Source organism: Lynx canadensis, chromosome C1 (assembly GCF_007474595.2).
Source record: "Lynx canadensis isolate LIC74 chromosome C1, mLynCan4.pri.v2, whole genome shotgun sequence".
Lineage (NCBI taxonomy): Eukaryota > Metazoa > Chordata > Mammalia > Carnivora > Felidae > Lynx > Lynx canadensis.
In genome coordinates, this window is record NC_044310.1 from 157,404,969 (window position 1) to 157,427,779 (window position 22,811).

Consider the following 22,811-nt stretch of genomic DNA (forward strand, 5'->3'; position numbering starts at 1 on the left):
TGGATTGTCCTGGAGCTGATGGATGAGCAAACTGTGGATTCTTCCCCCAACACTTCCCATCTCTGTATATTCGAGGTGTTCTGAATGTTTAGAGATCCTTTGGGGTGCATAATAATGGTACTTGAAAAATTACTATTTATTAAGAACTTGTTTGGTGCCTAGCACTTAGCTGAGCAGTACGAATACTTCATCTTATTTAATGTTCTCTGTGCTGCTTCCAAGAGAAAACGGAATGCTAAAAAAGAAAGTCTTAAAAAGCCCTCTGGTTAGCAATGGACTAGGTAAGTGGATCTAGCTACTCCAAGGGCTAGAAAGCAGTGTACTCTGACATTAGGACTGAGCAATGCATCAGGGCAGGAATGCATCGAAATAGTTTAAAATTTTCAAAAGCTGTGGAGCAAGAACAGATATAGCAGAGACCGGTTAAAAATTCTAACCAAGATCTGATGGGAAGTCCATTCGAGACTTATATACTGAGTGCCTGGCACTGTTCTAGGCCTAGAGATACAGCAAGCAGCAAACGAAACAAATTCTGGTCCTTGTGGAACTTACCTTCTAGGGGTGTTCACAGAATTGTTCATAGAAATATACTGAGAAAATATGTGGTGTAAGACAGTGGTTAAGTTCTAGAACATAAAGAAAGCCTTAAGAGAATATATAGTCACAGGGTAGCCTCTGAGATAGTGATGTTTGAACAAAACCTGTTGGGGTTTATATAAAGGAGATGCCATGTGGTTATATAGCAGGAGTATCCAGCAAGGGCCACAGCAAGTGCAAAGGCCCTGAGGCAGGATGGCATTTGGCTACTAAGCAGGAGTACAGTAAGCAAGGGGATGACTGGTAGGAGAGGAAATAGAGAGGGAGATAAGTGTCAGATTATGCAGGTCAGTCCAGCAATCAATCTAGGTATTGAGCCCCTCCTAGGTTTGGATCATTTGCATATTTTAATCATCATAAAACCTCTAGACGTGGGTCTGATTACTCCCTTTAAGCAGTAACTAAAGCCACTCCAGTAAACGGTAGAGGTCTGGGCTTCTAGAACATCCAAATTCATCAAGGTGATGGTCTCTCCCAGTTTGCTGCTGACCAGCATTCTCTCTCTCCATCGATTGGAATATATTCTTAGAGCACAGAAATAGCTTTTTAAATGCAATGATGTATTTACTTATCAGCTTTATTATTTTAAAATACTTTCCACGACCATTACTTACACTTTGGAAAGGTTTGATTCCAAATGGTGTTTTAAGCAACTAGGCCTTAATATGCATTCTACAGTGACTTTCTTTCTTTCAAATAGTGGTGAAAATAACTTAAATCACAGCTATACTAACAGGGAAAGATGAATAGAAATTTAACAATAGATCAATAGCTCATGATCTCTGGATTCCATTTTATACAACAGAGCTATCTTTCCCCGTTCGATCCATGATATTAAATTCTAATTTCATTGCACTGAAAAAAATGCAGGTATTAAGTTAGTTACTAGAGAATTCTGGGATTGTTTTTCCAATGAAATGAAGTCATAAATCTAAAGATATGTTATAATAAAAATAGAATTCAAAGACTAAAAACTATGCAATAATAGTAACAAAATAAACACACCCACTCTGGTCCAAATTAAGAAGGAATACAATATAAATTGAACTTAATGTCCTACATTTGTATTATCTTCAAAGAAAGTGAGAAGATTGAATAAGACTATGTCTTTATTTTAATCTATAGATGGGCTTATAAATAGGACATGGTAAAAATCAGTTTAAGATAACGGTGATTCAATCTATTCAAAAGAACCGAGGAGTTTGTTTTTGGAGGCATGCCCAGATTCCCTACTGAGTCTTGTCCTGCATAGAAAGTAACAGAAATTCATTTTCTAAATCTAGTTTTGGCCCTCTGCACTTTTCCATTAGAAAGCTACTTCTTGCTTTTTGTGTAGGAGCTGCTGGGTTGAGAGGAGTGCGACCTTCTCCCCTCCCTGCCATGGCGTGTGCTTGTCCACTGGTATCAGTGTATTCTGAAAAGGGGGAGTCATCTGGCAAAAATACAACTTTGCCTAGTGTGCTCAAGGCTCCCCTTCCACCATATACTGTGAACTTTGTTCATCCAACTTGTGCGCAAACAACAGACAGCCCTACACTGTTATGAATTAGCAGGTCACCAAACAAGTGCTGAGTCTTAGGGTACTGGCAGAGCTGTGGCTCGAATGTCCAGAGTTTGAGGCAGGGGGACTCACCACTCCAGCCTGGGTGCTTTTGGAAACCCGTGTCACGGGAGCTGCATGTTTGCACCAACCAAAACCCGGTGTCATTGGCACCAGAGTGAACACAACTCAGAAGTGGTGTGGTCTGCCCTGGGTGCCTCAGCCTTACCAGAGCTGGTCATGTCTAAAGGTCATCATATCGAGGAAGTTTCTGAACTTCCTTTGGTGGTTGAAGATGAAGTTGAAGGCTACAAGAAGACCAAGGAGGCTGTTCTGCTTCTTATGAAACTTAAGGCTTGGGGGGCGCCTGGGTGGCTCAGTCGGTTAAGCGTCCGACTTCAGCTCAGGTCACGATCTCACGGTCCGTGAGTTCGAGCCCCGCGTCAGGCTCTGGGCTGATGGCTCAGAGCCTGGAGCCTGCTTCCGATTCTGTGCCTCCCTCTCTCTCTGCCCCTCCCCCGTTCATGCTCTGTCTCTCTCTGTCTCAAAAATAAATAAACATTAAAAAAAAAATTAAAAAAAAAAGAAACTTAAGGCTTGGAATGATATCAAAAAGGTCTAATGCATCTCAACAAAGGAGTGCTGGAAATGGCAAAGCGAGAAACCACTGTCGTCTCCAGTGTGGGGGACGCTGCATCATCTATAATGAGGACAATGGTGTCATCCAGGCCTGCAGAAACATTCTTGGAATTACTCTATTTAGTAAGCAACTGAACATTTTGACACTTGCTCCTGGTGGGCATGGGACGGTTCCACATTTGGACTGAAAGTGCTTTCCCCAAGTTAGATGTTCTGTATAGCACTTGGTGTAAGGCATCCTCCCTCAAGAATAACTACACGCTTGATACACACCTTAGCAGAATCTGGAAAAACCCAGAGATCCAAAGAGCCCTGGGAGCAGCATGCAGGAAGAGTCATCACAGAGTCCTGAGCAAGAATTCACCAGAGAACCTGAGAATCAGGTTGAAGCCAAACCCATATGCCAAGACCATGTGTCGGAGCACCATCCTCCACCAGGCCAGGGGTCAAAAACTCTGGATGGATGAGGCAGCAGCCATGCTAAAAGCCGTATCGGATGAGAAGAGGGTTCCAGGCAAGCAGTCTGTGGTAGGGAAGAAGGGAAAGAAGCCTCTTGGTGTTAAGGAGCAGAAGAAACCTTTGATGGGAAAAAGCTGCAACTACCAAGAACGCAGAGGCTGAGAAGAAGCCTGTAAAAAAGAAAGAAACCCACCATGGAAGAAAAAATCCTGCTGCATAAATTTACATTTGTGTCTTCTATAAATGTTGAATCATTTTGGGCAGCTAATTTTTTTTTATTTTTTAAATGTTTATTTATTTTTGAGAGAGAGACAGAGCATGAGTGAAGGAGGGGCAGACAGAGAGGGAGACACAGAATCCGAAGTAGGCTCCAGGCTCCGAGCTGTCAGCACAGAGCGTGACACAGAGCTTGAACTCCAGCCGCAAGATCATGACCTGAGCCAAAGTCAGACGCTTACTTAACCAACTGAGCCACCCAGGCACCACCCCTGGGTAGCTAATTTTGAATAAAGACCTGATCACGGGCAGTGAGAAACAAAACAGAAAAAAAAAGCGACTTCTTGGCTAATTTCATCATAATTGATCACTTCATTGCCAGCTATTATAATCTAGAGCTAATCTGATGGTGTTGATGTCCCAGAATAAGTAGGAAAGTTTTCCATTCTTTGCTCGATGAATTAGTTTGCTAGGTCTGCCATAATATGGTACCATAGACTTGGTGTCTTAAATAACAGAAATTGATTGTCTCACAGTTCTGGAGGCTGGTAGTCCGAGATCAAGGTGTTGGCTAGGTTGGTTCCTTCTGAGAGCTGTGACGAAGAATCTGTTCCATGCTGCTATCTAGCCTCTGGTGGTTTTCTGCCAATCTTTGGGACTCCATGGCTTGTAGATGCATCACCCCAATCTCTTGTCTTCATCTTCACATGGCATTCTCCCTGTGTGTGTGTTTGTCTCTATGTCCAAATTTCCTCTCTTTATAAGGACATGGCCATATTGGATCTGGCCCACCCTGATGAACTCATCTTAACTTGATCATCTGCAAAGCCCCTATTTCTAAATAAGGCCACATTCACAGGCTCTAGGGCTTAGGACTTTAACATCTTTGTGGGGGTGGGAAGGGAATACAATTCAACCCATAACTCTAGTGTAGAAGAAGGTTAAATTAGAAGCTCTCCCTCCGTAGGATCCTTTTGGATATCCTTAAGGATTTCACCTAAGGACAAGATGATCCTTATAGTAAACAAGGTGTCTCTTTGTGCAGACATGGAATGGTCAGCCTGATCCCTCCTTCATTTGTGTGTGCATATGTGTGTTTGTCTGCCATTTGGCCAGAGAATCCTACCTAACAACTATCCCTTTGCTAACAGGGCAAACTTGGAGATTAACTATGCCAAAGGACTTCAGAAACTAGCAATCAAGTTAAGCAAAACATTACAGAGCACCAAAAAAAAGTAAGTATCTGTAACAGGTAAGGCAAAATAATTCTTAAAAGCTATCAAAAGTGACATATGTCCAATCCCAGCTTCCTCTTATAAATGTGGAGGAATAATGTCAAGCACGGCTTACAGTTCTTGGGCACTTACTATGTGCCAGGCACTGCATTACAAGCTTTTATAGATGCTCTCCTTTAATCTTCATGATCCTTGGCAAGTCTTCTTAATTGTCCCTATTACAGACAAGGTCTTGAAGCTTGGAGAGTTTAAGAAACTTGCCCCAATTACACAGGTATTAAGTGACAGAACTGGATTGATCCTGTGTCCTTACAATGTCTACACCCATATTCATAAGAAGTCCCAGTGATAACATGTTACTTTAGAAACAGTGTCACTGAGTAGGAAGGTCTTGGAGTCAAGAAGTGTGAATCCCACTTTATCTCAACTCCATGACCTCCAAAGAATAACCTGGCCTCCCTGTGCCTTGATTTCCTCCACTGTTAGATGGAGTAACGACATGTGCTTCATTGTGTGTATGTGTGTGTGTGTGTTTAAGCCTGGGGGAGGTGTGTATTATATGATATCACGTATGTAGAGATTAGCTCATCGGGTCCTGAAAAACTGGTGGTTCACATTTTCCTTAGTACATTTCAGAATGAAGTTGATATTTTCTTCCAGGGGAGAGAAGAAAGATATTGGATATTCTAAAAGATATTCTAAAAATGGTCCATCAATGATAATTTATAACAAAGATTCTTGACCAATACTTGCAGGTGTCATCCTAAACTGGAAGTACCATTGCAAAGACCACTTTTGATGGTGAAAGAGAGAGGGAAAGAAAAAAGAAGCCTTCTGGAGCTCACATTCCTATTCCTCCTCAGGAATCCTCTGTAATAGCAAATAATGGCTTTGAAATTGTTTGACTTTGAGCTCGATTTTTAGGACGGTACTTTAGTAGACTGCAAAGGAGCCATTATAGCAGAATGGTTGAGTATAGACTTTATTTACGCTGACCAGATTTAAATTCTACCTCTACCCCTCATCAAGTGGGTGAATAGGGCAATTTATTTTACCTCTCAGTGTGTATTTAAAATGGAAATAGAACCTATCTCATATAATTGCTGTGAGGATTAAATGAGATAATTTTTGAGAAGTGTGTTTAATTCCTGGCATAGAGCAAAAGCTCCGTATGTGTCCATTATGATTTTGATTACTCCCTAATTACCCCCTAAAGAATGAGAGGTGTAGGGGTGCAGGGGGTGTGTCTTGTTGTGTTGTAATCCTGGCATCCAGCATAGATGCTCCCAGAGCGGTGGCATGTCCAGAATGTTTTGTTAATAATAACCATTGATTAATTAATAAACTTTTATCTATATGAAAATCTGTGTTAGCTACTTGGATAGATAACCTGAACTATTTCTATTTTAAAAGACCAGTTAAGGGGTGCCTGGGTGGCTCAGTTGGTTAGGCACCCAACTCTTCATTTCAGCTCAGGTCATGATCTCATGGCTCATGGGTTCAAGCCCCACATCGGGCTCTGTGCTCACGGCACGGAGCCTGCTTGGGATTCTGTTTCCCTCTCTCTCTGTCCCTCCCCTGCTTGCTCTCTATCTGTCTCTCTCTCAAAAACAAATAAATAAACATTTTTTTAAAAAGTTTAAAATAAATAAATAAATAAATAAAAGACCAGTTAAGTGAAGGTCAGAGAAATCATGTGATCTTTTCAAGGTCAAAGACACAGACCCCTCTGAGGTCCAAGCTCTAGGCTTCCTGCTCTGCTGTTCAGCTCCTCTGTGGATCAAATGTCAGCTTCTCTTCCCCAAAGGGTGCCTGAGTTCCTACTTATTTGTTTATTTACTTATATACTTTTAAAGTTTATTTATTTATTTTGGGGGGGGGGGTGGAGAGGCAGAGAAAGGGAGAGAGAGAATCCCAAGCAGGCTTCTTGCTGTCAGCAAAGGTCCCAACATGATATGAAGCCCACCAACCATAAGATCATGACCTGAGCTGAAATCATGAGCCCAAATCAAGAGTCAGATGCTTAACTGACTGAGCCATCCAGGCCCTCCATGGGTTCCTTTTTTAAAAATCCACTCAGGGCATGTGGGTGGCTCAGTGGGTTGAGCGATCGACTTTGGCTCAGGTCATGATCTCACAGTCTGTGAGTTCAAGCCCCGCATCGGGCTCGGTGCTGACAGCTCGGAGCCTGGACCCTGCTTCAGGTCTGTGTCTCCCTCTCTCTCTGCCCCTCCCCCACTCACGCTTTGTCTCTCTTGCTCTCAAAAATAAATAAGCATTAAAGTAAATAAATAATCAACTCTACTGAAGTTTAATTTGCATGCAATAACAAGCACCCATTCTAAGTAAATGGTTTGGTTGATTTTGATATGTGTATACACTATGTAGCTACCACCAAAATCAAAACATAGACATTTTCATCACATCAAAAGATTCTTTGTGCCTGTTTGCAATCCTTTCCCCACTTAAACAACCACTGATCTGCTTCTTATCAATACAGATTCATTTTGTGTTTCCTGCAATTTCCTATAACTTTGAGTCTATAGAAGGTAGTCTCTTGTCTCTGGTTTTATGCCTGGCTTAGGATATGCAGAAAATCTGTCATCCTCTGGTGTATCTCTCCAATTCTCTGCAAGGTGCAACCTAAGTCATTTGGAGGCACAACTTCTGCACCATCCTGACTTCAGTAGAGGCACAGGTCTGTCCCCTCCCCCTCCATCAAAGTCTACACAGGCCTCTGTCCCTGAACTTTATTAATGCAATTGAGCTTATTGTTCTGGCTTCTGAAGGCCAAGGCTATGGGCTGCTGTGAGCTATGCCCCTTCTGTGGGAGAAAATAACATCACACTTGCTAACCCTCCCCCTGTGCCGTTAGGGAGAGGTCAGTGCTCTCTTTCATGAAGTGGAGACACTGCTTACAAGACAACAAACTATCTGAGCTGTTGTCCTAAAAGCCAGCAGGAAACGGGAGCTGGACCCTAACCCCAAGAGCAGTACATGGGCCGTCCCAGGGCTCTTGGGTGCTTCACCACTTAACTTTTCTGAGCCTAGCTCAGCTTATTCATTCATGGGATGAGCAGCCTGAAAAGATTGTCTTTAGGCCCCTCCACCCCTACCTACCGCATGATCTTCCACCTGTTCTAAATGCCTTCTCACCCTTGGCTACTTTATTTTCCTGACTTTCTACCAGACATGAAATGGAAAATGAAAACTGAAATGAAAAATGATGGAAAGAAAGCCATATATGTAATGACTATAGTGCAAATCAGTAAGTTGGCAGAATTTAACCCCGTGGACAAAGTGAAATAAGATTAGGGAAATGAGTGCAATTGCTGAGTGTAGTGACTCAGACGGGATGCTGTATTTCTCAGACTTTATTGGGAAAATGACACCCACTCTTGTGCTCCCTGTTTTTGCCTCCAGCTGTCTCGTCAGTGCCTGGGCCTGGGTCTCAGAGGGCATGAAATCTGCGGCGGACCTGCATCAGTGAGTGCCCCCACCCTGGCTTACTCCAACCCCCAGGGAGGCATAAATATTTAAAGTGGGTGTGCTACAAATAGTCTGCTTCAAACTTGCCCTTAACAGATAGACTGGAACACACCATTTTATTTCCCCAGAAAATAATTTGGAAAGTAGATATAAATCCTAATACTATGCTTGTGTGTCTTTTATGTTCTATTTCCAGAAAACTTGGCAAAGCAATTGAGTTGGAAGCAATAAAACCAACTCATCAGGTCCTGAGTGTACATGAAAAGAAGAGAAAATCCGTGAGTCAAATCTTAAAGCAAGATTTCTGTCTTTGACCCTAGGAATAAACAGTGATCGGAAGTAATGCTAGGTTTCAGGAATTTGCCAGAATAAGAAACACAAACTCAAGATTTATCTACAGAGATGTTTGTTAAAGCATTGCTTATAATAGTGAAAAACTAGAAACATCTTCATCATCCAAAAATAAATCATGATAATTTGAATGGCATATTATGCAAGCATTAAAAATCTTATTATAGAAGAATTTAATGATATGGAAATTTTTTCACTATATAGTGTTAAATAAAAATGATCTCAATTTTTTAAACTATTTGTAAATATATGTATATATGAATAGAAGAAAATCTAGAGGAACCTCCTAAGAATATTAATAAGAATTACATCTACATAGTGGAATTCAAGGTTATTTTTATTTCATTTATTGTACTTTTTGTATTTACATTGTTTTTCAAGGAATAGATATTCCTTTTGTAAACAGGAATTATATGCACAATTTTTAGAAAGACGTGCTTTTCTGTGCTTAACAGCTTCAGATTAGGTAAAGGCAATAATGGATATAGTCCTCAAATAAAATTAGAAAAAAAAAAAAGAGAGAGAACAACTAAATACTTTCAGGACACCTGGTCCTCTTATCTAGCCCATTCTGTAGTCTTCCTGTCTACCTCTCTTCCAGAACAGTTTCATCTGTGTTTCTTTTTCTTTTTCTTTGTGTGTCATACAGTTGTTAAGCACTTTAAAATATATTTTCAGGTGATGTGAAGGGGTGTTTGATTAACGCTGCTTAGCTCTGATAGGGGTGAGGTCATGGTCACTATTTGTTTCAAGGCCAGGTGCAGGTAAGAAGCAGTAATGGTGGTCCTTGTGAAGGAAAGGGGTGGTGGTGAGGGGAGTTTCAAGTGACAACAGCCCGATAAAGCAGGTCCTAAAGGTAATAAGTTAGTAAGATGAGGGAATTTGTAAAAGTCCTGATGGAAGATAAATGATCCAAAAACATTTTTATTCAGATGCATTAAACTGAGTCAGGAAATGGATTTGATGTTTGTGTGAACCTATATGTATTTTTACCAGAATGGATGTTCTACTGAGGGCTGGGGTGATGGGGGAAATTTACAGTAATTACTAAAAAGCAATATAATCTTCCACCTTCACAAACAAACTTAATAAACACTGAACACCAGTCAATATTTCATTAATTACAAGATAGTTCTCATAACCCCGTATTTATATGATAGCCACTAGCATTTCCTTAGTACTTACCATAAATTAGGCACAGTGACATTATCATTATTATCACAGTGCTTTGGATAATTCATTCCATGATCCCCCAAATCGCTGGTCCAGTTCAGAGTCTTCATTTTGGCCTTTCTCCTCCTTGCTGCTCCCCCAAAACCCCGGCCCACTCTCTCACAGAAGATAAAAATGAGCATTTTTTTTAAAAAGTGAACTTGTTCCACATTTCACAGAGTCAAAAGTGACATAATGCACAAAATTATTTTCATCGTATTTGTTACATAAATTGTATATTCCAAATTTAATCAGCTGGTAACATAAAAGTGCAATGTTGCTAGGTCTCAGTGTGGTTGAGTGATAGCTGAGCTGTGGGCCTGCAAAAAAAGTCTACGGTCCAGGAAGAAAAAGTTTTGCCTCATAGAATCTGATCTCCTTGGGGGGTTGGCTAGGGGCATTTTTATCATTATTATTGTCCTTTTGGCTGTTGAAAAGCAGGAGAAAAGTTAATTATAATTAAGAATTCAATCTCTTTGAGGGCTGCCTGGGTGGCTCAGCTGAGCATCTGACTCTTGATTTGGGCTCAGGTCATGATCCCAGGGTCGAGTCCCGGGTGAGGCTCTGCACTGAGCATGGAGCCTGCTTAAGATTCTCTCTCCCCCTCAGCTCCTCCCCCCTGCTCACGCACACTTGTGCTCTCTCTCTCTCTCTCTAAAATAAAAAAATTAAAAAAAATTGTTTTAAAGAATTCAATCTCTTTGAAATTAAAACAGTATTCATTTCAGGGGCCATGAGACACTTAGTAAAATTAGCACTGCCAGGACTGTTATAGATTGTCATGGTGCTAGAAGTTGGGCCACGTGAAATGATGTGGAAGAACCAATGGGAGCGAAAGTGACGCCAGATTCTGCAAGACCCCCTCCACACAGATTGTACACATTTATATTGTTTCTACAAGCTTTTATATAGTCACATCGTTTACGTAGAAATCATTCTTTTACCAAATGCACTCAAGCTAAATCCTATCAGGAGATTTTTGACATGGGGAAAAGATAGTTTGACTACTTTTCTCAGGACTTTGAGATTCCTACGAACTGTGATCGTGACTGTGCCAGAATTTATAAGCCAGCCCCATGACTCAACAAAAAGAGAGGAAAAAAAATCATTTTTATTTTTTTCTGTTCATAGCTTGATAATGAAGTTGAAAAGGCAGCAAACCTTGTCATTAGCAACTGGAATCAACAAATCAAGGCAAGTATACATACAAATGTCATTTATGTGAACTCAGTTTTTAGGATTGAAACTTTTTGCCTTTGCATGAATGTGATCATGTGTTTTAGTGTTAGTCTTTCTAAGTGCTAACTGAAGAGAAACATGTTTCTTCACCTGAGTTTTTAAATAGATATATCTTTCAACTAAACCAACAGAAGAGCAGGGGTCTAAATATGGTTATTATTTATAACTAACAGACATAGCATTTATTGTATGCCACATGCTATATATTTTTATTAAATTATCACAACACCCCCCCCCCAAAAAAAAAAACCCAACCCAATGTGGTATGTGACCTGTATTGTTCCATTTGACAGATGGGTGGGGAAACTGAGACACAGAGAAGTAAATCATATGCCTAAATCTGGTTAATGGTTGAACCAAGAATTGTTATAAGTCGTTGGGTTCCAGAGTCACTGCTCTTACCCATTACACTACACTGACTGCCTCTCTTTATAATCTGTAACTTAGGGCAGGAGACAAATACTATCTGAGTTTTGGATTTATCATTCATAGAAGGGCATTCGTGATCGCTGTGTCACTAGTGAGAGGAGTACCGTGAAGGGTGGGGAGCGATATGTAAAGAGGAACACATATATTGATTCCACAAATATGTATTGTCCGCTTCTTGTAGTCCACACTGTACTAGGATATAGTTCCTATTTTCAAGTAATTTAAATGTAGTTGGCTAGATAACATATGTGCAGGAAACAGTAAATGAATTCTAGGGAGAGGAATTATGATCTGGTGTGAGAATTTAGAGCATATCATTATAGGTTCTTAAGCAGAGAGAATAACAGATGGAACCTATACATATGTACAGAAGATAATTCTAGAATAATCTGGTTTAGGAGGAATTCAAGTAGAAAGAACTAGAAACCAGTGCAGAGGGAATCTGCTAAGAAAGCCCAGTGATCTGTTTTACTAGAACTTGTGCTTCAAAAGTTGAACTCCATTTTCATCTCCAGAGTGTTAATGCCCAAAGAGAACTTTTCCCAGCAGACAGCTGCTAGTGGCAAATAACTAGAGAGGCCCTCAAAACTATAAGGCAGCCCCAACTCAGCCCTCAGGGTTGACTTTGAAGCTCCTTCATTAAAACCAATGGCTCCATAAGACCAAGGACATTAAGAAATGTTTGAGATAAATGAATTTCTATACCCACAATAGTAGTAGTGGTAAAAAGAATGCTCATGAGAACCACTTTTATAAGAAATGTTTAAAAGTCCCATAATCAGCACCCAGGCATGTGTTTTTAGTTTTGCTCTTGATTTTAGGAGCTTTCTTAAACAGGCTTTGTGTTTAAAAATCCATTCTCTAAATATTCAGCTTTCACCAGAAACTCAATATAACGAACCAAAAGAGAGAAACCGGGCTCAGCAGCTGTAATTGCTTTCAAGAACAAAAGAAGCATCTTTTATTCTTTCCCAGTTCCCAGCAAGTAATTTTTCTAAATAAAATGATCCTATTTTTTTATGAAGAGTGACAGAGAAATTAGAGAACATAAAATTCTTGAGCTCGAATAATTTTCTCCCCAGCTACAGTTGAAGGGTTTCCACATGTAATGAAGTGTGGTCTATTTGGGAGACAGAAATGGAAGCCTTAAAGGACCAAATGCTCTTCCCTCACGCTCTCATTTTTCCGGGGTTGTGTGACTGGAGGCAGAGAGAGAGGGCCAGTGGCTTCCTGTTCCTTAAATACCCTTTTGCAGAGCCTTCATAGGTTTAGAGACATTTAGAAGGCGTTGCCTCTGATTCCTAAAGAGAGAGGGAACTGAACTTTTCCCTTCATTGCCTGGTTTTGCAGTCCTTGCAACCTTGAGGTGAAAAACTAAACAGTCTTCCAATCAAGCCAGTTCCTGAACAGGCTGAATCCAATTCAAACCAAGTTCTGTTTGTTTATGTTCTCTCTGGAACAGCATCTTCTGCCAAGTTGGAACTGTGTAGAATAGGAAATGATCACCTGACTCATAACCCACTTTGAGGTTTAAGGCACCAACAGAGTAGGGAGACTTTGAACACTTCTTCCTTCCCAACTCCCAGTCCCCTGCCGCAAATGCAGGCCATTTCACAGAATGCCAGTCAAATGCGCAGGGTATCAGGAGCAAATCTCCCCTTTGCTTTAAGTTTTAAGAGAGCATCTTAAAATGACCTCAGTTGTGGCCCAGGTTGATTTTTAAAAATGATGCAGGCAGTCTTCCATGTTTGCTGTGATGTTTTTGTGGGAAAGCTGTTCCCTTCATTATGCTAGCTAGAACAATGGTTTGGAGACTTGTAGGCCTTTGTGATTTGGAGAAATGTATAATGTTCTCGAGTGCACTTGCTATAATAAAAAAATATACATTGTTTTCAGGGAAAAAATGTTAGCTACTGTTTTATTGTAGGCAGATTTTGAGGTGAGGGCAGAAATGAAGATCTCAAAATACACAATCATTTAAGCTAGCACATGAACACAACTTGTTTCAAAACAGAAGTGTTTTTCTCCTGACATCCATTTCTGATCCGTTTTTGGTTTTTGTATGTTTTTGACTCTAGGCCAAGAAGAAATTAATGGTGAGTACCAAGAAGCATGAAGCACTTGCCCATCTTGTAGAAAGCTCCAAGCAAACTGTGACTAAGAAGGAGAAGCAGAAGGTAACCTGTCTTGGCCGGCTGTGTGCATGTGGCTTGGAGACCAACGGGTTTCCTACTCTGACTTCTGAACACAAGAGAACTGGCTGATTCTCTGCTCTGTATGGGGTCTCTGCAGAGCTGTTATGTGGCAGAATAGGAGAGGGATTCTAAATCATTTCTAATCCACATCTATTTTTAAAATTTTTTTAATGGTTATTTCTGAGAGAGAGAGAGAGAGAGAGGAGTAGGGGCAGAGAGAGAGGGAGACAAAGAATCCGAAGCAGGCTCCAAGCTCTGAGCTGTCAGCACAGAGCCGGACATGGGGCTCGAACTCACAGACCACAAGATCATGACCTGAGCTGAAGTTGGATGCTTGACCGACTAAGCCACCTAGGTGCCCCCCGTGGTCCACATATATTTTTAAATTTTTTTAAATGTTTTTTATTTATTTTTGAAGGAGAGAGAGAGACAGAGCATGAGCAGGGGAGGAGCAGAGAGAGGGGGAGACACAGAATCTGAAACGGGCTCCAGGCTCTGAGCTGTCAGCACAGAGCCCGATGCGGGGCTCAAACTCACAAACTGTGAAATCAGGACCTGAGCCAAAGTCGGACGCTTAATCGACTGAGCCACCCAGGCACCCCGGTCCACATGTATTTTTAAAAGGGATTGGTGACAGGCGATAAATTAGGCCAAGGGTGTCCAAATTTTTTGATAGGGACCCCTTTCAATATCTCTCAGCCCAAAAAAAAAAAAAAAATACCCATTCATATATAATGAATTGTACAATGTAGCTTATTGATGTTGTACATAATATAGAGCACTTTATATATTGTACTAATATGAACATTATAAAACATAAAAAAGTGTTTGAAGGGTGACATAAAGATGAAAAAGTATTTTAAATGATTAGTTAATGATGATGCCTTCAAACGATCACTGAGTGACATTTCCGGGCGAAACATACACTTGGGCAAGTTTCAGCCTTCATCTTAGGAAATGTAAACTCCTATTTCTAATGCTCCTCTTGGTAGTGTTAAACCTTCTGGTTAACTTCTTGTGAGATTTCACCAGATCGTCCCAGATTTTGCTTTTCCTGTGGGCGATGACGCACTCATAACCAGGAGCCAGAGAAAGCATCAGCTCTGACATTTTCTCCTGGCTTTCTTATGCTTCCATTGGCAGTACTGATGTCAATCTACATCTTCTTAGCAGAAACCTTTTTAAGACATTTGTTAACTTTGTGTGTGTAACCTAATTAAAGCTAGATGATAATTCTGTAAATCCCCACGCCCCAGACACATGCGGATGGCCACATGTCCCAGGATGCTGAAAGTGAAGACATTTGTGAAGGCCTGTGTCAGCTGCCTATGCTGTGAAATCCCCACTCTCCCTCCAGAGCACACAACTGTCTATGTGTGGGCACCCGTGTTGATTCACATGTTAAATAAGAGTAAGCTCCATTACTGTTTTCAGGTAAAAATGAACACAAATAATACTGGAGACATAATAGATTATCTTGCACACTTCTGGTGGTGCGTGCTCCAAATTGGAAACCTTTGAAATAGTATCTTCCCTAAAAGATAGAGTCCCCCTAAGGAAATGTGGGCAGCACCACGGCAACCCAAAACACTATGAAAAGAGAAAGAAACTTGTCATTGCAAGTAACGTTATCACTTCATCTGAAGCAACTATTAGTCAAATAACTTAAATTCATTGTTAGCAAGGTTTTACAATGTTCTTATTTCTTCTCATGTCAATCTTTGCAGTATGAAATCATTACAACGCGAATTGAATAATGAGGCAGCTTCTGCGGAGGCAAAACCACAGTCTGTTCAAATGCTAAACACCAGGGCCAGTCCTAGGCATTCAGAGCCCTCATTAGAAGTTATTCTTCACTGAGGTCAAGCAATAACAAAGAGAAAAGCTCAGGGCAGCTAAATGGTGGATTTCCTTTTCCTTTCCTCATTAGCAGCTTCCCTGGGCTGTCGAAGCCAATGGACTTCCTCTGGCCTCCTCCGACTGATCCTGTAACCATGGCCCTTGGCTGTCATTTTATCCAGACCCTTACCATCTTCATTGCTTTTTCTGGGAGCTTCCTTTGTTTTACTTTTTTTTTCTTTTTTCAGTCCTAAGGCTAAACACCTAAGGCAGCATTCCCTTTTTGCATTTCCCATAGAAGTGCCCCTCATCTCCGACCTGAGCAGGGCTGGCTTTTCACTGCTCAGCAGTTCTTTCTGTTTCCTGCTCAGCAGTCCTTGTTCTCCGCAGAAGCTGATCTAAATCATTCTTCTTCCACCTCCATCCTCACCACCCATCTCAGCAGACTGACTCTCTTGCCTCCTTCCTCACAGAGTAAATGGAAGTCAGCTCAGCCACCTGCCTATTAAAGTCATATGTGCAATGGGACAAGCCAATTCTTCGTGTGCTTGGATTCCCATCCCATCCTGCCTCCCAGAGATGCTTCTTTTGACTCTTTCTCTTTCTCCTATATCTCGGACATACCCCTCTCTAATAGCTGTTTCTCATCAGTCGACATGTCTTTCCCCACCCTGTCTTGGGAAAGTGGGGAGAGGCAGGGATTCACCCTTTTGTGGCCCTGTTCCTCTCCAGATTTTTAATCATCTCCTTTTTACAACAATATTTATTTACAAAATATTTATTTATAAAAATATTTATTAAAAGGGCTGTCTGTGCTCTGTCTCCATTTCCTCACCTCCTGATTCACACCTCAAACTATACTAATCAAGCTTCCCCCCAATCCTACTAAGAGTTTCTTGCCTGGAAAACAATGTCACCCTTGTTGCTAAAGCCAATGTGTACTTCCTGATTCTTATTTTATTTAACTTCTTGGAAGCATTAAGCATTGTTGACTTATGCCTTCTAAAAAAATTCTCTTCTAAAAAAATTTTTTTTACTGTTTATTTTTGAGAGAGAGAGAGAGAGAGAGAGAGAGAGAGAGGGAATGAGCGAGGGAGGGGCAGAGGGAGAGAGGGAGACACAGAATCCAAAGCAGGCTCCAGGCTCTGAGCTGTAGGGCTCAAACTCATGAACCACGAGATCACAACCTGAGCCAAAGTCAGACACTCAACACACTGAGCCACCCAGGTTCCCCAACATTCTCTTAACTTCAGCAATATCTTACTCTTTTGGGTTTTTTTCTTTTGGGCAATTTTTTCTTAAACTCCTTTATGGACTTCTCTTTTTCTGCCTGACCTTTATATATTGCTTTTCCTGATGATTTCTCTCCTGGGACCCATTCTGTTTTATTCAGCATTGTATTTCCAGGGTCCAACGCGTATTCTCAAAATCAGGTACTCAATAAGTAACCAGTACGCAATAAATATACTCTCAAAGTTTCAACTACCATATCTATGCTGATAATAACCAAATTTATATCTCCAGCCCAACCAGTCCCTAAACTGCCTTCTGGCACCTCAAACTCAACATCCAAGATTGGAGCCATTATTTCCCTCTACCAAAAATATTCTTTATTGCTGTGTTTTCTGTATCTTTTGAATATTACCAGTTAACATAACCTTGCTGTTCTACCTCCTAAATGAAATACTTCTTGAATTTTTCTACTCGCACTCATCTCCCAGACCACCATCACCATCGCTTGGATTACTCTGGCTGATTGGTCTCTTGGCTTTCAGCATTGCTTCCTTCTCCTCCCCCTGGCCCCCACCATCTATAAGCCCACCCGACTTTTCTGAAACTCAAAAATGAGCATATCATTCTCCTTTTTTAAAGGCCTCTTTTTACTGGCTTCCTCACCAATTCTTACCCCCATTTTAAGTTTATTCACTCAGGGTCATTTCTGTGAGCACCCAAGTCTCAGCTTACATGTCATTTTAATCCCAAGGCTAGTTTAGGTGCCCCAGTGACACCTAATCCTTGTATCGTCTCTGACTAGAGAGGGGAGACTACCTAGTTCCCTTTTCTAGTCCCAGAGCCCAGTACGTGACACATTGTGGCACTCAGTAAATGTTTGATGAATAAATTATGAGATGTTTGTTCCTAGAGAAAGAAGAAAAAAGAAAAAATCTTCAATTTTTGCCAGATTTTTGGTAGAGGTTTCTGAGAATTTCCTTAAATAAGAATATAAAACTCTACATTCTTCTTTTATATCTATTTGGGATTATTTGTTGTAAATTTGTTGAGCAAAAAACTTCTAGTCAATAGCTCTCTAGTGTAGGCTGATGAATGTGAGTAGTCACCTCAAAAGTGACTTCGTTCTCATTGCCAGGGTGGCGGGGGTGGCAATGAGCATTCTCAGTAAGAATCTAAGGATTATGATTTAGCAAAGTATGGCCATGGCACACTTCCAGCCTTTTCACTACATTGTCATCAGGTTAAAATTCACAAGCTCATGTTTCCATAGATAAATGTGGTTCATTACACTTGATATACAAAACCAAATGTGTCCTGTGTAAGTCATACATCAGAGCCGAGGGACAGTTGAATGGCTAGCATATCAACTCAAATAATAAAGTGAGTGGTATTAATATTCACCATTTTGGATGAATGTTCTTCATTACTGAAACATTAGTCAAAATGTTCTTAAGCATAAAGAAGATCATTTTTAAAAGTCCTTGTCTCTGTCCTTGAAACTCCTAAACTGCTTAAGTCCCAGGGATCTTTGGTACTCCTTCACCTGTGGTTTGGGGACCATTTGCATCAGAATTACCTGAAGAGATGGCGAAATTCAGATTTCCCAATCCCATTACAGAACTAAAGAGTCAGTATTGGCACTTGTGGGACCCCAAAAATCTGCAATTTTATAAGCACTCAGGTCCTTCCTAGGCATATTCAAGTTTGAGAATCATTCGTGTTAACACAACTTCCTTTATTCTCAAAGATGTGAAATTACTTCTCTGAGCATTTTGAGAATCAATTTCAGCTACCCTGGTGCAGAGAATTTTTTATCACTTTGATTTTCCAGAAGACTTCACAATCAGATAGCCACGTTTGGTGGCAGGCAAGAGGGGGTTCTTTGTGAAGGGGCAGATCACTGGGGAGCAGGATAAGGGGAAAGCACCTGTCAGCTGCCCATAACTTGTAGTGAACATTAGCATGTTACTCAGGCTCTTCACCGGTGATCCAGTTCTAAAGTTACATGGCTGCATAATCTCTACCTGTCCTGGTAGGAAACACCAGGGCACAAGGATTTACCAAATAGAGTACAGGAATCACTAGTAGGTGACAGTCTTGAGCTGGAGGTTCTTAATCTGTGCTTGTTTCCCCTCACCTGTCATTTGGTCTCCTCCTTGATTTGATGGGCACGGGCACATCATGTCACACTTAAGGACCTCAGTTTCCTCATTTGAAAAATTGAAGGAGGGGCTGAAGGAGGGGTGCCTGGGTGGTTCAGTTGGTTAAGCGTCCAACTCTTGATTTCCACTCAGGTCATGATCTCACGGTTCGTGAGTTTGAGCCCCACATCGGGCTCTGCGCTGACAGTGTGGAGCCTGCATGGGATTCTTCTCTCTCTGCCCCTCCCCTGTTCTCTCTCTCTCTCTCAAAATAAATCAATAAACTGTAAAAAAAAAAAAAAAAAAATGAAGGAATCATATTGAAAGGCCCTTAGGTTTCCTTTCAGGTCTGATACCCCTTTTCTCTGAGAAAAATCTTTCATTTTGTCATCTATAGCTACTGTTTATGACTTTAGCTGGGAGTTGAGAAATGTCTCATTGGATATACATAATTCTTTACCTGGAATTACAAAGAGCCTTGATAAATGTGTTAATGAATATGTCGCACTGACCTTTTCCTTCAGCTCCTCAGTAAACTGAAAAAATCGACTGAAAAGTTGGCAAAAGAAGATGAAAATTACTACCAAAAAAACCTGGCAGGCTGTGCTACCAGGCTGAAGTGGGAAAACACATTAGAAAACTGCTACCAGGTGAGTTCTGTGCTCACATTTTTCTCTTCTTCCATTGGGCTCTGTGAGGCCTTGAAAATGAAGGTCAGATCTACACTTACGGGACCTGATGGTCTCTGCCCTTGGCTAGGACCCTCACTCTAGAGGTGACTTTAGACAAACCACATAACTTCTAATTGTTTCCATTTCTCTGTGGATACAATAACCAGTGAATATTTATTGAGTGTCATTGGCCAGAATCTAATTCTCAATGGGCACAAAGGCACTTAGCTAACTTCAAAAAGTGCTGTCAAAGTAAAGTATTAGGTACTCAGAAATGAGTTTTAGGCCTGAGAGCTGATTTATACAGTAATCACTCAATGCGGTTCCTTTGTGTCTAAGGCTCTATGGCGGGCACTGGAGCAATAATGACAGTCCCGTCTCAACTTGGGATGTGTACAGTTTAGCAGCAAGGAAGACGTCTAAAGAAAGAATTGTGGCAAATCATCCAATAAAAAGAAGTGTGGGGCGCCTGGGTGGCGCAGTCGGTTAAGCGTCCGACTTCAGCCAGGTCACGATCTCGCAGTCCAGGAGTTCGAGCCCCGCGTCAGGCTCTGGGCTGATGGCTCGGAGCCTGGAGCCTGTTTCCGATTCTGTCTCCCTCTCTCTCTGCCCCTCCCCCGTTCATGCTCTGTCTCTCTCTGTCCCAAAAATAAATAAACGTTGAAAAAAAAAAATTAAAAAAAAAAAAAATTAAGAAGTGTGAACAAGCAAGTCACGAAAGGGAAAATCAAAATCACCGACAAACATATGAAAAGATGCTCAATCACTTGGCAAAAATTAAAAAGTAGCAATGCCAAGTACTGCTAAATAAGAATTGCTGGGAAACAAGAATTCTTGTCCCTCTCTAGTGAGAATAATTTGATGGTATCTAGTAAAACTAAAATGTGCATGTATTTACAACATGCAGGTCCCCTCGTAGGCTTGTATCCTAAAAAAAAAAAATTTACACCTATATACCGTTATGTATAACAATATTTATTGTAGGACAGGTTTATAACAGTAAGAAAAAATTGTACACAACCTTCGTGCCTCTCAATAGAGGAATTACTCTAAAAATTGCTCTAATTTAGAAAGTAGACTAATATTATATCTAGCAATAAATATTTATTAAAACTACACTTAAACACAAATTAACCTCAAAAAACATGATGTTGAAGAAAAGAAACTGCTATTCATACAGCGTATGTAAATTAAAGCATTTGAAAAACGCACACCTCAAACTACAGTGTTTTTATGTGTGTGTTTGTAAACTTATACATATAGACTGAATGTATGTTGGAGGAGGGAAATGGGAATTCAACAGGCTGCCACATACAGCCTCGCAGCTTGTGGACAGTCTGGCAGAGGACCAAAAAAAAACCCCACAAAAAACAAACAAAAAACAAAAAACAAAACACAAAAAAACCCAGGCTTAAAACTTACTCTAACTACTGTATATCTGAATAGCTTGGTTCTCTATTTTTTTTTAAATTTTTTTTTTCAACGTTTATTTATTTTTGGGACAGAGAGAGACAGAGCATGAACGGGGGAGGGGCAGAGAGAGAGGGAGACACAGAATTGGAAACAGGCTCCAGGCTCTGAGCCATCAGCCCAGAGCCTGACACGGGGCTCGAACTCACGGACCGCGAGATCGTGACCTGGCTGAAGTCGGACGCTTAACCAACTGCACCACCCAGGCGCCCCTTGGTTCTCTATTTTTAAAGTCAACATAAATATGACCAGCTTAAATAATTCTCAATTCTGGGTGCTAAGAACATGAACGTTTGGGTTTATTTTTTCCCCATATTTTAAGTTAAAAAAATGTTTAAAGCAAGGTACAGTTGCAAAAAGAGGCAATCACGATACAATTCAATAAGCACAGTGATGTGTGGATGATAATGGCCAACATGTAACAGGTGCTGCTTATGGACAGGCACTGGGTTAAGTATATCCACTGCATTATATTTTGCATTCATCACAACATTTTGAAGAGGTCATAATTTTATTCTCAATTTATAGTGAGGGAGTGGAGGCTGAGAGACATGACGGAACTTGCCCAAGATGGCAATAAGGTTCAACGTAGGCAGTCTGATGCCACAGCCTTAACCTCTACTGTCTGCTTCGGCGTTAATAGGAGCTGGGCAAGCAGAAATGGAGGAGCTAGGCAAGCAGAAATAAAAGAGCTGTGTTTAGTCTCTTGTTATTGCACTTTCAAGGTAGGATAGATGCAGTTAGGAAAAAAATGGGGAAATTAAAGGAGAGACAAAAATTAGGCCATAGAGGAAGAAATGAGAATAAACCCTTCTTTAATTTATGCCTTCAAACATAGGGTCCTGGTACTTTCCTTGCTTTTGTTGACTAGGTTTTACATGCAGATGGTGAGAAAGGGCCAAGGATTTAATTTCCAACCTTATCCATCTGAAACCTGGCCCTCCAAACTGGCTCTGGTCTTGCCTCATCCCCTGGGACTGCTCAGTGGCATTGTGGTTGTCCACAGAGGCTGGCTCCCTTGGAAGCCCTGTTAGATTATGGGAAAGAAATTGCTGTTCCCATCCCATCTTCCAGACACCCTTCAAGGGTGATAAGAAAAATATTTCTCTATGTCTCCACCCTTCTCACCTCTACATCACGGCAATGGAGGATAATTATGGTTCTTAACCGGTATGGCTGCCATGTCTGGTGTAGGTGACATCCAGCTGGCCTTCAAAATGTCTTAGATAACTGCTCTTAATAACTACCTTCTCAGAGGCTCTTACTAGGTCTCTCTTTCCTTTTTTCTAAGTTTTCTTTCTTCCTATTAGAGTTCTCCTACACCTGACCTCCAGACCCATCCCCCTTTTAGCAGCCTTAACTTTTATATTGAAGCATCATGGAAAGGATCTTCTTTGTTTGTAAAGATTCTCTGATGGTGACAAGATACACATTTATTTACATTTTGAAAGATGTCTTGGCAGACAAACAAAAACACAGACTCTTAAATATAGAGAATGAATTGGTGGTTGCCAGAGCAGAATTGGGGGAGGGAGGATGGGTGAAATAGGTGAAGTTCCCTATAAGCGAAGAGTACACTTACATGATGAGCGCTGACTCATGTATAGACTCGTTGGATCGCTATATTGTACACCTAAAACTAATATAACTGTATGTTCGTTACACTTGAAGTTTTTTTAAAAAAATTCCTTTCAACTCAGCTTTAAAAATATTTAAGACTCAAGATTTTTTATTAGAATCTAAGTCAGGGCACCTGGGTGGCTCAGTCAGTTAAGCCTCTGACTCTTGATTTCAGCTCAGGTCATGATCTCATGGTTTGTGGGTTTGAACCCACATCAGGCTCTGCACTGATGGTG

General features: G+C 40.9%; 1 protein-coding gene and 1 pseudogene across 5 annotated transcripts in view; both read left to right on the plus strand.

Annotated features, from left to right (window-relative positions):
* The window catches only part of NOSTRIN (nitric oxide synthase trafficking), a 58,960-nt gene that overhangs the window by 17,858 nt on the left and 18,291 nt on the right, over window positions 1-22,811 (plus strand). For 2 of the 5 annotated variants that reach the window (XM_030326704.1, XM_030326707.1), the window contains exons 3-9: window positions 4,603-4,686; window positions 5,442-5,558; window positions 8,110-8,172; window positions 8,372-8,453; window positions 10,870-10,932; window positions 13,485-13,583; window positions 19,339-19,464. In XM_030326704.1, the coding sequence (XP_030182564.1) occupies window positions 4,603-4,686; window positions 5,442-5,558; window positions 8,110-8,172; window positions 8,372-8,453; window positions 10,870-10,932; window positions 13,485-13,583; window positions 19,339-19,464 (634 nt within the window). Of the gene's footprint in view, window positions 1-4,602; window positions 4,691-5,441; window positions 5,559-8,109; window positions 8,173-8,371; window positions 8,454-10,869; window positions 10,933-13,484; window positions 13,584-19,338; window positions 19,465-22,811 lie in introns of those variants that run through there. The other 3 variants (XM_030326705.1, XM_030326706.1, XM_030326708.1) reach the window with 3 other exon arrangements.
* Window positions 1,866-3,455, plus strand: LOC115521481 (annotated as a pseudogene).